The sequence below is a fragment of the Suricata suricatta genome, chromosome 5 (assembly GCF_006229205.1).
Source record: "Suricata suricatta isolate VVHF042 chromosome 5, meerkat_22Aug2017_6uvM2_HiC, whole genome shotgun sequence".
In the NCBI taxonomy this organism is placed as follows: domain Eukaryota; kingdom Metazoa; phylum Chordata; class Mammalia; order Carnivora; family Herpestidae; genus Suricata; species Suricata suricatta.
Genome location: NC_043704.1, coordinates 9,393,035 through 9,407,610, shown reverse-complemented (window position 1 = coordinate 9,407,610; position 14,576 = coordinate 9,393,035). Strand labels below are relative to the sequence as shown.

The 14,576-nt window shown below is 45.0% G+C and overlaps 1 protein-coding gene across 3 annotated transcripts in view; it reads left to right on the top strand.

Annotated features, from left to right (window-relative positions):
• Positions 1–14,576, top strand: part of DYRK1A (dual specificity tyrosine phosphorylation regulated kinase 1A) — a 98,607-nt gene that overhangs the window by 31,001 nt on the left and 53,030 nt on the right. For 2 of the 3 annotated variants that reach the window (XM_029938961.1, XM_029938963.1), the window contains one exon: positions 8,344–8,476. The exons of the other annotated variant lie outside the window; for it this stretch is intronic. In XM_029938961.1, coding sequence (XP_029794821.1) covers positions 8,344–8,476 — 133 coding nt within the window. The remainder of the gene's footprint in view (positions 1–8,343; positions 8,477–14,576) is intronic. 3 annotated transcript variants of the gene reach the window in all.

Here is a 14,576-nt window from a genome sequence, read left to right as displayed (position 1 = left end):
TACATTTGTGAGCCCAGTTCTGGGTTCTCTATTCTATTCCATTGGTCTATGTGTATGTTTTTGTGCCATCTTCTTATCAGTCTTAAGCAGAGCAAATTGGTTATGATGTACCTTGATGTAGCTTTCTTTGTTTCTGCATCTTGGACTTTATTGAATTTCTGGATCTGTAGATTTGTAATTTTTTTTTCAAAATTGGAATATTTGGCTGTGATTCACTTAACGTTTTTTCTGCTTACCTTCTTTTATGAGGAAATTGAGTTACATACTTGTTAGAGTGCTTGAGGTTGTCCCAAAACTTGAGACATGTCTTGTTTATTTTAGTCCTTTTTTCTGTTTGGACAGCTATTTTAAGTGTTGAGCAGTCCGTTGAATTCCTACAATACTTTTTATATCTATGTCTTCAAGTTCGCTAATCTTTTTTTCAGTGTCTAATGTATTAATCTCATCCAGTGTTTTTAATTTAACACATTTTAGTTTTCATTTGTACAGTTCAGTTTGTGTCTTTTAAAAATATTTTCTGTCATTCTCCTTTATCTATTTGAATATGTGGAATATGGTTATAATACTTGTTTTAATGTCTTTACCTGCTAATTGTAAGAGCTATGTCCTTTCCAGATGAAATTTTTTCTCTCAGTATGGGTTGTATTTTCCTTTCTTTTTTTGCCTGTGGTAATTTTGATTTTGTGCCAAACATTTGTGAATTTTTACTTTGTTGAGTGTTCAGTATTTTTACATTCTTAAAGATTTTCTTAACCCTTTTTTCTAGGATAGGTTATTTGAAATTAATTCAATCTTTTGAGTCACACTTCTGAAATTCTGTAGCTGAGACCAGCAAGTATTTAACCTAATTATCCCTCACTCCTGTGAAGATCCTACCCTGTGTAATTTATCCTGATGCCTCCTAGTGTGGTGGTTGTGTTTGTTGCCCAGCTTCTCAGAGTTTATTGGCAATCTTTGGCATTCCTTGGCTTCTGTTATCCGGATCTCTGCCTTCATCTTTCTGTGATGTACTGCCCGTGTGGATGCTGTCTCTGTCCAGTTTTCTTCTTCTTTTAAAGGCACCCGTCATACTAGATGAAGGCCCACCCTAATGACCTAATGACCCTAATGACCCTAATGGCCTTGTCTTAACTGGTTATATCTTCAGTGACCCTGTTTCCACATGAGGTCACATTCTGAAGTACTTGGGGTTAGAACTTCAACATGTATTTTGAGGGGGCCAATTAAACCTGAACCCTCTCCCCTGAACATACCACTTTTATGCTCTTAGAGTCTTGTGTTTTTTTCACTCCTCTTGGGCTGCCCACTTTCCTTTCCTCTGCTGATCTTACTTCAAAAGACCTTTCTAATTTTAATTCATCATATTTAGAAGATATTTAGAAGTATTTACATGGCTGTTTTTTTTCGCAGACTTGTAATCTTTTTGAACAGCTGGGGAGGACTCATGTTTGGAATTGGGTCCCAGTGCTTTGCCCGCACCCCAGTACCTCCTGTCGTATTTTAGAACTAGCGGTTACTTGAACTGAATATATTAAGTGTGTCTAAGCAGACACATTGTGGGGGATGAAGCATTTTAAGAAACATTTAGGAAGGATTGGAGGCACAGGAATCTGGAGTTAGGGAACCACTTAGGTGATCACAGTAAGCCAGGCTTGCATGAATTCATTATACATGTACCCAGTGAGCTTACTCAGTACAGAACCCTTTAGTGGGTGTTAGGTAGAACTGTTGAAAATATCAGAATCTGCCTCCTAGCCTCAGGGAATCTACACTCTGTGGAGAGTTATGGTAAGATAGGAAACAGAGAAGATGGGCACAAAGTTCCCTAAGGAACCCTAGACAGAACTTGAAGAGTGATTAGTCCTTCAGAGTGGGGAATGAAGAGTTATAGACGCATGATAGGAAGCCTGGCCAGTAGTAGAAATGGGAAGTGTCAGGTAAAGGCATTCTCCCGGGTGGGGTGGTGGTGAAGAGAGATAAGATAAGGGGCCCTTAAGTTCACAGTGCTGAAGATTCATAAATTGATAGTGAATTGATAGGTGTTGGTGTTGCTTTACCGTGTAAGAGAGAGAGCATGAGCGGCTAATTGGGCCGAAGGGCGGAGTGGGCAGAAGGCTGACGGTAGAGTCCAGAGCAGGGCTTCCTGGGCGGGTGATACCTAACAGTGTTTGAAGCAGGAGTGAAAGGGCTGGAGAGCCTGTAGGTGATACTGGGAGGATCATTTCTGTTTTGGTGATGAGGAAGCCGGGGCACAGAAAACTAAGAAAGGTACCCAGCGACATAGGTAGTACGTGGTAGAGCTAGAATTCAAATGTGGGCAATGATCTGTGTGCTTTTTGGGCAGTAATCTCTACTTGCCTCTGATCTTTTTCTTTCAATCTGCTCATTTACTTAATATGTTAAGTTTCTTTCATAAAGAAGCTGTAATACTATATTAGACAATTAGAGTACCAGCCTCACTTGTCATTTATAGAAGACAGGAATAAAAGTAAGAAAATCAAAGCAATTCTATTGAATTTATCCAACATACAGAATGTACACCTGAAAATAACGAGACTATTTGATCAGTTAGTAACTAGGGAATGTTCTGGTAGATGTCAGGTGGCTTAAAATAATGAAATGGTATGTGAAAGAAGCAACAAATATTTATTGAGCCAGGCATTCCTCTTGGTGCTGCCCATATACTAGAAGACAAGATCTAGTCCTTGTTTGCGCAGAACTTACATTCTAATGGATAGAGATACCCAGGAAACCGCTAAACAGAGGTACAGTGTTTTTGCCAGGAAGGTCAGGGGTGTGTGTTCTCTCCAAGGGAGTGCTTGGCTTCCGGTTCATTTGACTTGTGTCAGAGGAATACATTTATCTGTGGGTTATTCCATTTTATAGTGACAATCACAGTCATGCATAAGATCTTGAAAATCTATTTTTGTATCCTGAACCACTTACACATTTTTTCCACTTGTTGTAGAGGAATGACAGTTGTCCATGTGAAAGCCCAGGAAGCTCCAGATAAGGAACTAGTGATTTGTAATTGCTGTCCACTTCATCACAAAGCCAAGGAAGAGGCGGGAATTTGGTGTCAGTATTGGCAGTCCTTTTTTTAAAATTTATTTTAATGTGTTTGTTTTTGAGAGACAGAGTGTGAGGGGAGGGGTGGGGGGGAGACAGAGAGCGGGAGACACAGAATCTGAAGCAGCTCCAGGCTCTGAGCTGACAGCACAGATCCCAACGTGGGGCCCAAACTTGGAAACAGTGAGATCATGACCTGAGCCAAAGTCAGACGCTCAATGGACTGAGCCACCCGGGCGCCCCTCAGTATTGGCATTCTTAACATTATCACATTTGTGGGGTAAGGGCTTCTCTGCTTTTAAAACTGTGAGTAGATTTTGCAATCAGAAATGTCTTAGGCATTAAGAAAATAATGTAAAATTATGTAGGAAAATTTCGTTGCTGAAAATGCCTTCTAGTGACCCATACGTACTATCCCTATTTCTCAACAGTTTTTCTGGAAGAACATTTTAGGACTGAAAGTTTTCCCAAACACTTGTCCTCTCGGTTTACTCATTTTGCACAAAACAGATTTCACTGCAGTGCCTCATTTTGTCTATCTCAAGTGTGGTTAAGATCGCTGGAAACAAAGGCATGTTAACTTCTTTAAAAAAACATACTAAACCACGTGCGTTACTGAAAAAAATTTTTTTTTAATGTTTATTTTTTGAGAGTGACAGCATGAGCAGGAGAGGGGCAGACAGAGATGGAGACACACAATCTGAAGCAGTCGCCAGGCTCTGAGCTGTCAGCACGGAGCCCCACACGGGACTCAAACTCTTGAACTGTAAGATCATGACCTGAGCCAGAGCTGGAAGCTTTACCAACTGGCCCCCCAGATGCCCCTGTTTATGCTTCTTAATACAGTATTTGCTCTGTGCCTGTTGTATGCTGTAGGCACTGTGGCCATTAAAACTGGCCATTCCTGGTTGGCGCCCCTACTTCCTGCTCCTGAAGCCCAGTATGCAGGACAGGCGGGAGGGGTTGCTCGCTGTTCCAGCAGTTCTGGGGCACGCGGTTTGTGATGAGATTCACTGCTCCTGCAGTAGGTACTAGTCTTGGCGACCGTTCCTAATTGTCAGTGCATGTCCTCCTCGTCCGTCCAGCGATGGCTTGCAAGGGGAGGAGAGGACACAGCTTTACCTGTAACAATCTCTCTACTCATCTCATAGGAGAAATTCGTTCTGTATCCCCCTCCTCAATCCATGTTGGAGTCTCATGAGTTGAAGCAGGCAGTAATGGTTTTTACTGTTCTATGCTCGTTCACCAAAGATTTGTCTGTGAATGAAGTAGCAGTTCCATCCTTATTCCAGGTGGGGTGAAAGACACATGTTGTATCTGTCTGTCTGTCTATACAATATTTCCTATTATGTAACTATGTGTAATATATAAATACATACACATGTGTGTATGAATGATAATTTCAGTATGCTTCATACTAGCCTTGCTGCTTCTGATGCCTCAAGACCCCACACCCAGCCTGCTGCCTTTTCTTGATAAATATACAGCCACACCTCATACTGGTTTAGCTAGTGTCTGTGGCTACCTTTGTGCTACAGGGGCAGAGGTGATTGATTGCATCAGAGACTTTATGCTTCACAAAGTCTAAAATATTCACACTTTGGCTTTAAGAAAAAATTGGCTGACCCTGGCTCAAGACCTTGGCAGCCATTGTTCTTGAAGGTATGGTTCAACTTCAAAGCTGGAACATAAAGATTGATCTGAGTAGCTGGCAGTGTTGACCAGATGGTTGGAACTTTGGGCTGGAGGGGTAGTTCCCATCCACTGGGCTTGGGATGGATCGTTGTGGTAAATTGAGAGGTGGAGGTGACTACTTTTGCTTTGAGGTGAGGGGTCTCTTATGCTTTGTGAGAGCATTTATTGTTCGAGTTTTCTAGGAAGTATGAGTTGTGTATGGTGATTTAGAAGCTGTGCATTAAAATGATAAAGTAATAAAGGAGTGTAAAAAGTGGGTCATGAAAGTTGCTCTTGTGTCCCTAGGGTCCCACTTCTCAGAAGTATTAGTTATTAAGAGCTGTTAAGACATAAATTTTTCTGTCTCAATATTACCTTCTACCAAATAATTTTAAAAAATCATCTGTATTTCTGATCTTCACATTGTGACTTCTTCGTTGACTTGCTTCCTCAGAATGCAAAGAAAAATGGTTATACAGCTGCGTGTTTGTTACTTATTAATGTAAAGTATTTCAGGAAGGATTTTAATAGAACTTCTCTGTTGGTGAGTCGACACTGTCGATTTGTAAAATTGTTCCTTACATCAAAAATATTAATCCTCACTATTTTATTATTTATTTATTTTTATTTTTAGAGTGAGAAAGCATGTGAGCAGGGGAGAGAGGGGCAGAAGAGAGAGAGAGAATTTTAAGGAGGCTCCACACACAACATGGAGCCTGATTCGGGGCTCGATCTCATGACCCTAGGATCATAACCTGAGCTGAAATCAGGAGTCGGACACTCAGCCAACTGAGCCACCCAGGTGTCCCATAGTCATCACCATTTTAAGTTTTACCAGTTAGACTCGGAATTCTTACTTTAATGGAGGGGCCCTGTAACCAGATCACCTGGGAAGTATTTGAAAACTATTGATATGTGGTCCCCTTTCAGACCTAAGAAAGTCCAAATCTTTAGAGGTTGGGGTGTCTTCTGTATTTTGAAAACTCCCCCAAATAAGCGATTGAGTAGGTAGCACTTTTTATACTATAACTGTGTTTTCATTATGAACATTTATAGGAAAATAAGAACATGCTTCTAGTATAGCTCATGATTTCTACTGAAAAAAAAAAAAAAACCACAAACATTGTATAGAGTGTTTTTGAATTCACATACTGAACAGAGGACACACACACACACACACACACACATAAAATCCCAATAACAAGGGTTGTTTAATTTGGTTTGAAGGTTCATGTCAATCTTTCCCTCTCATCTTCTGCTTTTGTACCTGTTCTCTAAGAAAAAGTCTACCCTCAAAATCATAAACAAATTTCTTAACTTTTGGTGGCTAACTTTGGATTAGTGCAGACTATAAAAGGCAAAAAACAGCACAACTGCGCGCTTCCTTATTCCCTCGTAACCAGGGCTTGCTGGTGGCTAGAGGTGTGGTTTTTGTTTCTTCTCGTTCTTGATACTCACAAGCTGTGATGAGTGCCCAGATAATGAGTGACCAAGGAATGACAAACACTTCAGGACCTTTTCATCAGGAGAAAAGGTCCCATGTTCTAGTATAAGATAGGAGACTGTGTTCCAGTCTTGGTTTTGCCACTGACCTTTTTTGGAGAAGTCATTAAACCTCCCTGGGTAGCAAGTGCCCCCTCCGCATGTAAATTGAAGTGGGCAAGTTGGCATCGAGTGCCTGTTTATCCACTCACTAAACAAACATTTCTCGAGTGCCTTTGTGTGGCGGCAGAGTAGAGACGAGCAAGTTCAGTGGGTGAGCAGAGAACTGACCGGAACGGAGCTGGGGTGAAGTGCCCGCAGTAGGCCAGCCTGGGGCGGGGGGCAGCCGGGCGGGGGAGCAGGCACACTTCGCGTGCCGTGTGCTGTGTGTCTGCGCCGTCATCGTTGTCGGGAGAGTGCCCACCCAGCTGAGACCAGTCCTTAGCTCTGGGCGCCGGCCGAGGCGGCCCTGCTCCCCAGCACGGCGCCTGCTGCGTGGACGGCAGCGGACCGAGGGAGGGTGGAGCAGGGGGCAGTTCACGCGAGGGTCCCGGGAAGATTCCTTAGGGAAGATGACATTGGTCGGGGTCCTGCAGCCTGAGGAGACCAGGGACAGCATCCGTGACAGGAAGCGGGTCCGCCGCGAGGAGGTGTGGGTGCCGTGCCCGGAAGGTCTGGCGTTCCGACGCTCGCCAGCGCGTGGAGCTCTCTGAGGAAACGGAAGTGGACGGCATGGGGACGGTGAGGGCGAGGAGCCTAGAGAAGGAGCCGTTACTGTAGAGACCCCTCTCCTCACTGTGTTCCGAGAAGTAGGACCTTGACGGGCCATGAAAGTGAGCAGGCAGATCTGTGAGACAGAAGTGTCCAGAGTCACAGCGTGTAGTTGGAGTGTGTGCGTGTGTGTAGGGAGGTCCAAGTGAGAGAGCGAGCAAGACTGCGGTTTCTAGCTTGTGTGGACGGATGGGAGATGCCCTGTGTAGAAGTGGCTCGTGCTTGGCGCCCGTGCCTGCCCTCCAGGCGTGGTGGCCGAGGCGGGCCTCGGGCTGAGCCTCCCTTAGCCTGGAGCCTGGGGGTCTATGCCCGCACTGCCCATCTGCTGGCTTTGGACTTGACGGACAGGAAGCCCGCGCTGCCTGCTCTGCCGTAGGGAAGGGAGGGGCCTGCGCTGCTGTTCGGTCCCCTCCCCCCTCCACTTTGTCTTTCTCTGTTTTGCTGTTTTCAAAACACCAATCGTTTCCTGAAATTCTCACACTCCCTTGTTTATTGTGAGGGTTCCCCCATCACTGGCAGTACCATAGCAGCCTGAGGAGGCTAGAGGCTTTGCTCGTGGCTTCATATGTGTGCCCTTGATGCTACAGACTTTGTCGAGAACTGGCCTGTCCAGTAGAAATACATAAACCACTTATGTAGTTTAAAGTGTCTGGGCGGCTCGGTCAGCTGGGTGACTAGCTCCTGACTTCAGCTCAGGGCATCATCTCTGGTTTGTGGGACCAGGCCCTGCATTGGGCTCTGTGCTGACAGTGTGGAGCCTGCCTGGGAATCAATCAATCAATCTCTCTCTCTCTCTCTCTCTCTCTCTCTCTCTCTCTCTCTCTCTCTCTCTCTCTCTCTCTCTCTCTCTCTCTCTCTCTCTTTCTGCCCCTCTGCACGCATGCACTCTCTTGTCTCTCTCTCTCTCTCTGAGATAAGTATTAAAAAATAGTTTCTAGGAGTCACAGTGTAAAAATGGGTAAATACAAACAGTAACATTAACTTTTGTAATGTGTTTTTACTTCATCTAGTAGATTTATAGTATTTTAAAATTAAAAATTATTAATAAGATATTGTACATTCTCTGGTGTTTTTTCTTTCTTTTTGTACCAAGTCCTTGAAGTCCCACGTGTGTTTCACATTTGCGGCACATCCCAGTTGCTGCAGGCCTCCCTTCAAGTGCCCCACTAGCCATCTGTGCCCAGTGGCTACTGGATTAGAGCAGAGCAGGGGCTCAGTAGATATTTGTTGCGTGAATGAGTGAGTAAAGGAATTCGAAGATAGATTAGTTGTTAAAGGAGCATGTAGAATCCAGGAAGGGTTTTACTTTCGCACTGAGGACATAGGGCCTGTTTCTGTGTTTGACAGGACTGGAGGGAAAGGTGGAAGGTAACAGGAGGCAGAGGGTTAATTGAGGGAGAAGACCTCGGAGAAGGTCGGGGTGCCTGCTGCTCCCGGCAGTGGATGAGCGTTGTCTTGCTGTCTCATCTCCTTTGCACAGGTATGTTCCTGAATTACATCTTAAGAGCCCTGATCCAGATTGTTTACTATACAGTTTATTTATTTTGAGAAAGAGAAAGCAAGAGAGGGTGCACAGGTGGAGGAGGGGAAGAGACGAGAGAGCATCTCAGGCGAGTTCCGTGCTGTCAGTGTGGAGCCCGATGGGCTGGATCCCACGAAGCGAACCGTGAGATCACGACCTGAGTCGAAATCAAGAGTCAGACACTTAGCCAGGTGAGCTGCCCAGGCGCCCCTGCCATACACTTCTAATTGGATCTTATTACAACTGTTCGTTTCCCTCACTGTAGGTATAGATGGTTGAGGGTTATTTTAAAAGTCTCAAAAGTCTCTAGCGACCTAAACAAAGATCCATTCATCATATTGTGCACCAGAACCTGACATAAGACATTTACACCTGAGAGAAAACTGTCTTTTTAGGTGGGAGGTGGGTAGAAACGTTATTGGCATGTATCAACATTTTTACCTTAGTGGCAGTCAGCCAAGGAAAGGACTGCTTTCTGTTAAAAATGAAAATCTGATTTTCAGCATTGTGGTGGTACTTGGCCTTATAAAATTATGTACTGCACGGGTCTGGATAGAGAGCACTTACTCTTCCCCTCAGCGTATCGCTCAGCCCTTACATTTGTTGGGTTCTTAAACAGTCTTTCCCGGAGGGTGTCGTGTTGTGGGGCGCATTGTCCACGCGAGGTAAAGTTCTTTCCGAGAGGAGACGGAGGCGCGGTGGCCCCGCCGTAGTGGTTCGAGCTGCTTGTGGAGGTCACTGGATGTAAGGAATCTCAACGAAGTGAGGCAGAGAAACGTAACACCAGGTTAAGAGGTTGTGACTTAATGGTTTCTGGTGTTGATGTTGTAAATAAAACTTTTAAAGACATTTTTTGAAGTATTGTAATAAGTAGAAATTACGAATATGTCCATGGGATTAATAGAAGTCATCAACTGTTCTAACTGTTAAAATGTTTAAATCATTTGTACAGTGTCCCCATATGGTATCGTACAGGGAGTCAAAAAGTGTGGTGTCCTAAACAACTGAGGAGGTGAGATTAGATGACTTTATTTTTATTATTACTTTTTTAGTTTATTTTTATTTATTTTGAGAGAGAGAGAGAGAGCTTGAGCAGGGGAGGGGTGGGAGTTGGGGCGAAGAGAGAGAATCCCAAGCAGGCTCTGCCCTGTCAGTGTGGAGTCCAGTGTGGGGCTTGAACTCACGAACTGAGAGACCATGACCTGAGTTGAAATCAAGTCAGACGCTCAACCGACTGAGCCACCCAGGCACCCCAGACCTCGAGGACGTTAACGGAAATCCAGCGACCACAGTCCCGGGGATTGAAGATGGAGGGGGGCTCCTGACTGCGTGGAGATGGGTGCCTCTCACACAGGCACGGGGGGGTGCGTAGGGCTCGTCTCGGTGGGAGTGGGAGATCTCTGTATGCTGCCAGGGGCTGGGCTGCTCAGGTATTGCCTGACGTCAGAGCTGGAGCGGCTGTGGACGTGGTCCTTCCGGGGCACCAGGCTCTGCGAGCGCCTAGCGCAGGTTAGGTGCCCTCTGCCAGAGTCAGAGGCTCCCCCGGGACAGCGCTCAGGAGGCGGGAGAGCAGGTGGTGTGTGCACTTGGGAGCCGCCTGGGATGGAGAGCAGGGGCGGTGCCGCAGTGGGGTGGAGAGGGGCTGTTCGGGCGTGGCCCATGTTTTCCCCACCGTCGTGCTGCTGAATCCGGGTCAGAACCCCAGGCCTCTTCCAGGAGCAGTTTTCTTCTTCTCAGCCTCCCCTTTTTCTTTTCTCCTTTAATGCTTTTGTACTTTTTCTCCTTTTACTTTACTTTACTTTTTCTTATTTTAAGTTTATTTTGAAAGGGAGAGAGAGAAAGTGCAAACGAGAGAGGGGCACAGAGAGGGAGAGAGAATCTCAAGCAGGGCCCGTGCTGTCAACACAGAGCCCGATACCGGGCTCAAACTCATGAGCCATGAGACCATGACCTGAGCCCAAATCAGATGCGTAAACTGACTGAGCCACCCAGGTGCCCCACTCTCCTTTTCTTGTTTCAACAGTTTTTTAACTGTCACATGCCTGATAAAGTGAGTCAGTCTTTAAAGTTCAGATCATAATACATTTAAGGAACTGTCATCATTCAGCTGAGTACCCTTGCCTGCCTTTCTAAGCGTCACCACCGTTTTCCAAGTCACCTAGGCTCAAAACCTCTGAGTCATCTTTGCATCCGGCTTGTCTCCCTTCCTCCATATTTAGACAAATGTTCAGGTCCTGTCACCTCTGCCTCCCAGTGTCTGTTCATATGTCTCCTTCCTTTTCTAACATTACCGTTCCTCCTAAAGACCCCCACCATCTGTGCTCGAACTGTTGAATTGATCTCTGCTTGTGGTCTCTCCCTGTTCCAGTCCCTACTACACCCCAATTCTGTTACGATAAGGTTAAACAATAGAACATTTATTGAGTCCTTACCATGTGCCACATACCACTTTAAACATTAACTCTTTAATTTTCATAATAATCTTGAGGTGTAAGTACTATTACTAACCCATTCTTCAGCTAGAAACACGTTTTATTAACTTACCCAAAGTCACATGGTAGCTAGACAGTAAGTGGCAAAATTGAATCTCAGTAGAGTGTGAATTGCTAGAGCTAAAACCACAACTGGAGCTGTGTTGTTCCTGGCACACCGTCCCTGGCACTCTGTTGACCCGTTGCACACAGTCCACGCTCCTCACCTTGGCACTAAGACTCGCGGGCCCCGCCCGCCCTCCTGTCCTTAACATGCTCCTCAGTCTCTGCTCTTCCAGCCAGAGTCGAGGTGGCGTTTGAACTCTTTGCAAGACCAGTGAGAGCGATGGGGCAAAGGGATGGAGGCAGGAAGGTTGTAAGCAGAGCAGGGGTGCGCTTGAGAGCGTGGAGGGGCGCCTCCGAGGACCTGGAGCCTCCGAGACAGGGAGCCTGTCCCAAGATGAGGCCCCCACTCCCTGGTCTTGTCTTCTTCCACGGGACATGTGCACGAGCTCTCTACAGAACTAGAGATACTAGAGCAGTGGCTTTTTCTGTCGGTAAAACTTGATGTGAGGTTTATTTGTTTTCTCTAGACCCCTCTATAAATTCCTCTTTTCTGCCACGGCCCCCACTGGTCCGTTTTCACTTGGATTCCAGCAGGGTGTATTTGGGAAGGAGTGCGCAGGTGGGGGCCGCTTCCTAGCCCCTCTTCTCGCCGGTTCAGTGTATCTTCGCTCCTTTGTGGGCTTTCAGCAGTCTCCCCCTTTAGGAGGCCTCTCTCATGTCTCCTGAGCGCTCTCCCGCTCCGCGGTCCGGCTCAGTGGCGACAACAGTGTTCTCTGGGGACACGGTCAGTCTGGCTTTCCTGTGTGAACTGGGGGCCCCTCTCCAGCTGCTTGACTTGAGCTTCTTCTCCTGTAAAATGCAGTGAGCACCGTGGCCATGCCCCCTCGTTTATACAGCTGCTGGGGGTCCAGGGCGCGCTGGAATGGTGTTTGGCACAGACTGAAAGTTCACCACGTATTACTCGTTTTACTTTCATTACTTTTTCTTTCACTCTGACTATTCAGAGTATTCCAGTCAAGGGTCATAGACACCTGCTTTATCCAAGCAGTTATGATTGCGGGTACTCTGAACAGTTTGCTTGTTCCAGAGGTAAAAACGAAATCTCATTGTTACTTGTTTATTTATTTATTTATTTTTTAGGTTATAAAAGTAAAGCTTTATTTAAAAATAGAGTAACAGTTTCCCTGCAGAAATTCTTAAATCTTCCCAAAATATATAAAACAAATAAAATTATATTGAATCATTTTTATAACATATGCATGTAAGTTGAAATACACTTTCCCTTCACAGCCACAGTGATGTTTTGGAAATATAGAAATGTAAGTGTTCTCTTACCATAAAAATATTTCAGATTTCTAAGATTTTAATTATGCATGATATTATAAGAACCATAAAATACATATGTTATAGTAGCAACTACAATAATGATGTGAACCCTGTTTTGCTTGTTTATTGACTTACTTTTTAACTTCTGGTTGGTTTTCTCACATATTTATTGGTTTGTGAGAATTGTGTCTTTTGCCTGTTTTTTTCCTGAAGGGAGGGGCGTATGTTGGTGATTTTAGTTGTGTAATCGGAGACGGTATAATACTTTGGATAGTAATGGGGTTTGAACTGTTTGGTCAAAGAGCTCAGGTATGGGTTGTAAGCACTTTGGCACAGTAGACCGGGAAGAAGGAAAACTAATGATGAGCCCTAAAATGATGTGTTTATTTGCTACATAAATATACTTTTAAGGAAGAGTTACTTTTTGTATATTATCTCTGTTGAACAGTTAAGTTTGCTCAGTGCTTAACTTTTAGTCTCTCTGGTCAGATGAATATCTTGCCTTTTAGCCATTTTGTAATGGAAAATCCCGTAAATATATAGTGTTTTAATTGGAATCACAAAGCCAAATGATTGCCTCATCGGGTAAGTATTATGCCACAATTCAATATCGGTACCCAAGTACTTAACTAGATTTAAAAATATCTCGTATGTTACAGCTGTTTAGCCAGAACTAAAAAAGAGTGGGGAGTATGCGTTTGGTTCTCTTCTCGGCCTGGGATAGAGAGGGGGGAAGGTGGGTTTTTTTTCTGTTTTTTGTTTTTGTTGTTGTTGTTGTTTTTTAATGTGTTGGGTTGCGTTTTTTTGGATTTTGGTTCCCCTGCCAGCTGCTGTAGCTGCGCCTGCTCTGGGAGAGCGCGGTGGGAAAGCTCGGGGGAGGCTGAGGCAGCTTTCCTTCCGAAGAAACCTTCCCGGCGCCTGCAACTTAGTAGCAGCCTCAGACATTTCTTAAAATGCCATGGCTGTGGCATAGTCGAAGGTGATTGGTGGCCTGTGGTGGGTGACAGTCCTGCCTGTGCGGTCTTCCTAGCTGCCTCTCCGTGTTTGGATCCTTCTCCCCTCGAGGGCAAGGCAGCTAGGCAGGCCGTGTCTAGCTGTTTCATGGCTTCATGCTGTTTCACCTCTTAGCTGTGTCGTAACCTATAGTTTCTCTTCTCTCTGTACTTGCGGGGTCTGGAAGGCTTGACAAAGTTATGGTCAGGAGAGCTGAAGAAAACTGCAACAGGGTGGGAGACGGTGCATCTCTGGGTAATTCAAGTTTTGTTTGTTTGTTTGTTTGTTTTTTGTTTTTTAACGTTAATTTTGAGAGAGAGAGAGAGACAGAGCATTAGCAGGAAAGGGTCAGAAAGAGAGGGAGACACAGAATCAGAAGCAGGCTCCAGGCTCTGACGCGGGGCTCGAACCCACAAAATGTGAGATCATGACCTGAGCCAAAGTCAGACGCTTAACTAGCTGAGCCACCCATGCACCCTGTGGGTGATTCAAGTTTTATAAGAATGTGGGCGGACGTGGGTGTATACAGACATAACATTTTTACCTTTTGTTTAGATAAATAGCATTTTACTATGTTTTTGTATCATTTTTTTTTAAAGGAACTAAGTTAGATTTTAACCGCCATTCTTTAAACTGTATCTTTAAAAAAAATTTTTTTATGGTTTATTTTTGAGAGAGGGAAGGAGAGAGTGTGAGGAGGGGAGGGGCCCAGAGAGAGAGACACACACACACACACAGAATCTGAAGCAGCTCCCGGCTCTGAGGTGTCAGCACAGGGCCCCACGGGAGGCTCGAACTCAGGAACAGAACTTACGAATGGTGAGATCGTGACCTGAGCTGAAGTCAGCTGCTTAACCAACTGAGCTATCCAGGTCCCCCTTTAAAATGGATCTTTTAAGCTCTAAACAGACTATGGAGCAGTCTTTTCTTTCTTTGGCAATGGTCTGTGTAACATCTCACACCCGCGGTTTTACAAGGGAAGGCTCTGTGCTTCGGATTTACATGATTGGACAAGAGGACAGATCCTACTTGTGTATGAGGAAACGGACTTGTTTGTCACAGACTGTGCTTAAAGCTTGTGCTAGGGCGAGTGAGCGGAGGGCTTAAATCCTAGTCCAGTGTATGTCTGGATTGCAAGTTGAATGTTCCAGATGGATTCTGCGTTTTCTTCTGTGTTCCAAATGAATATGCTCTTCGCACAT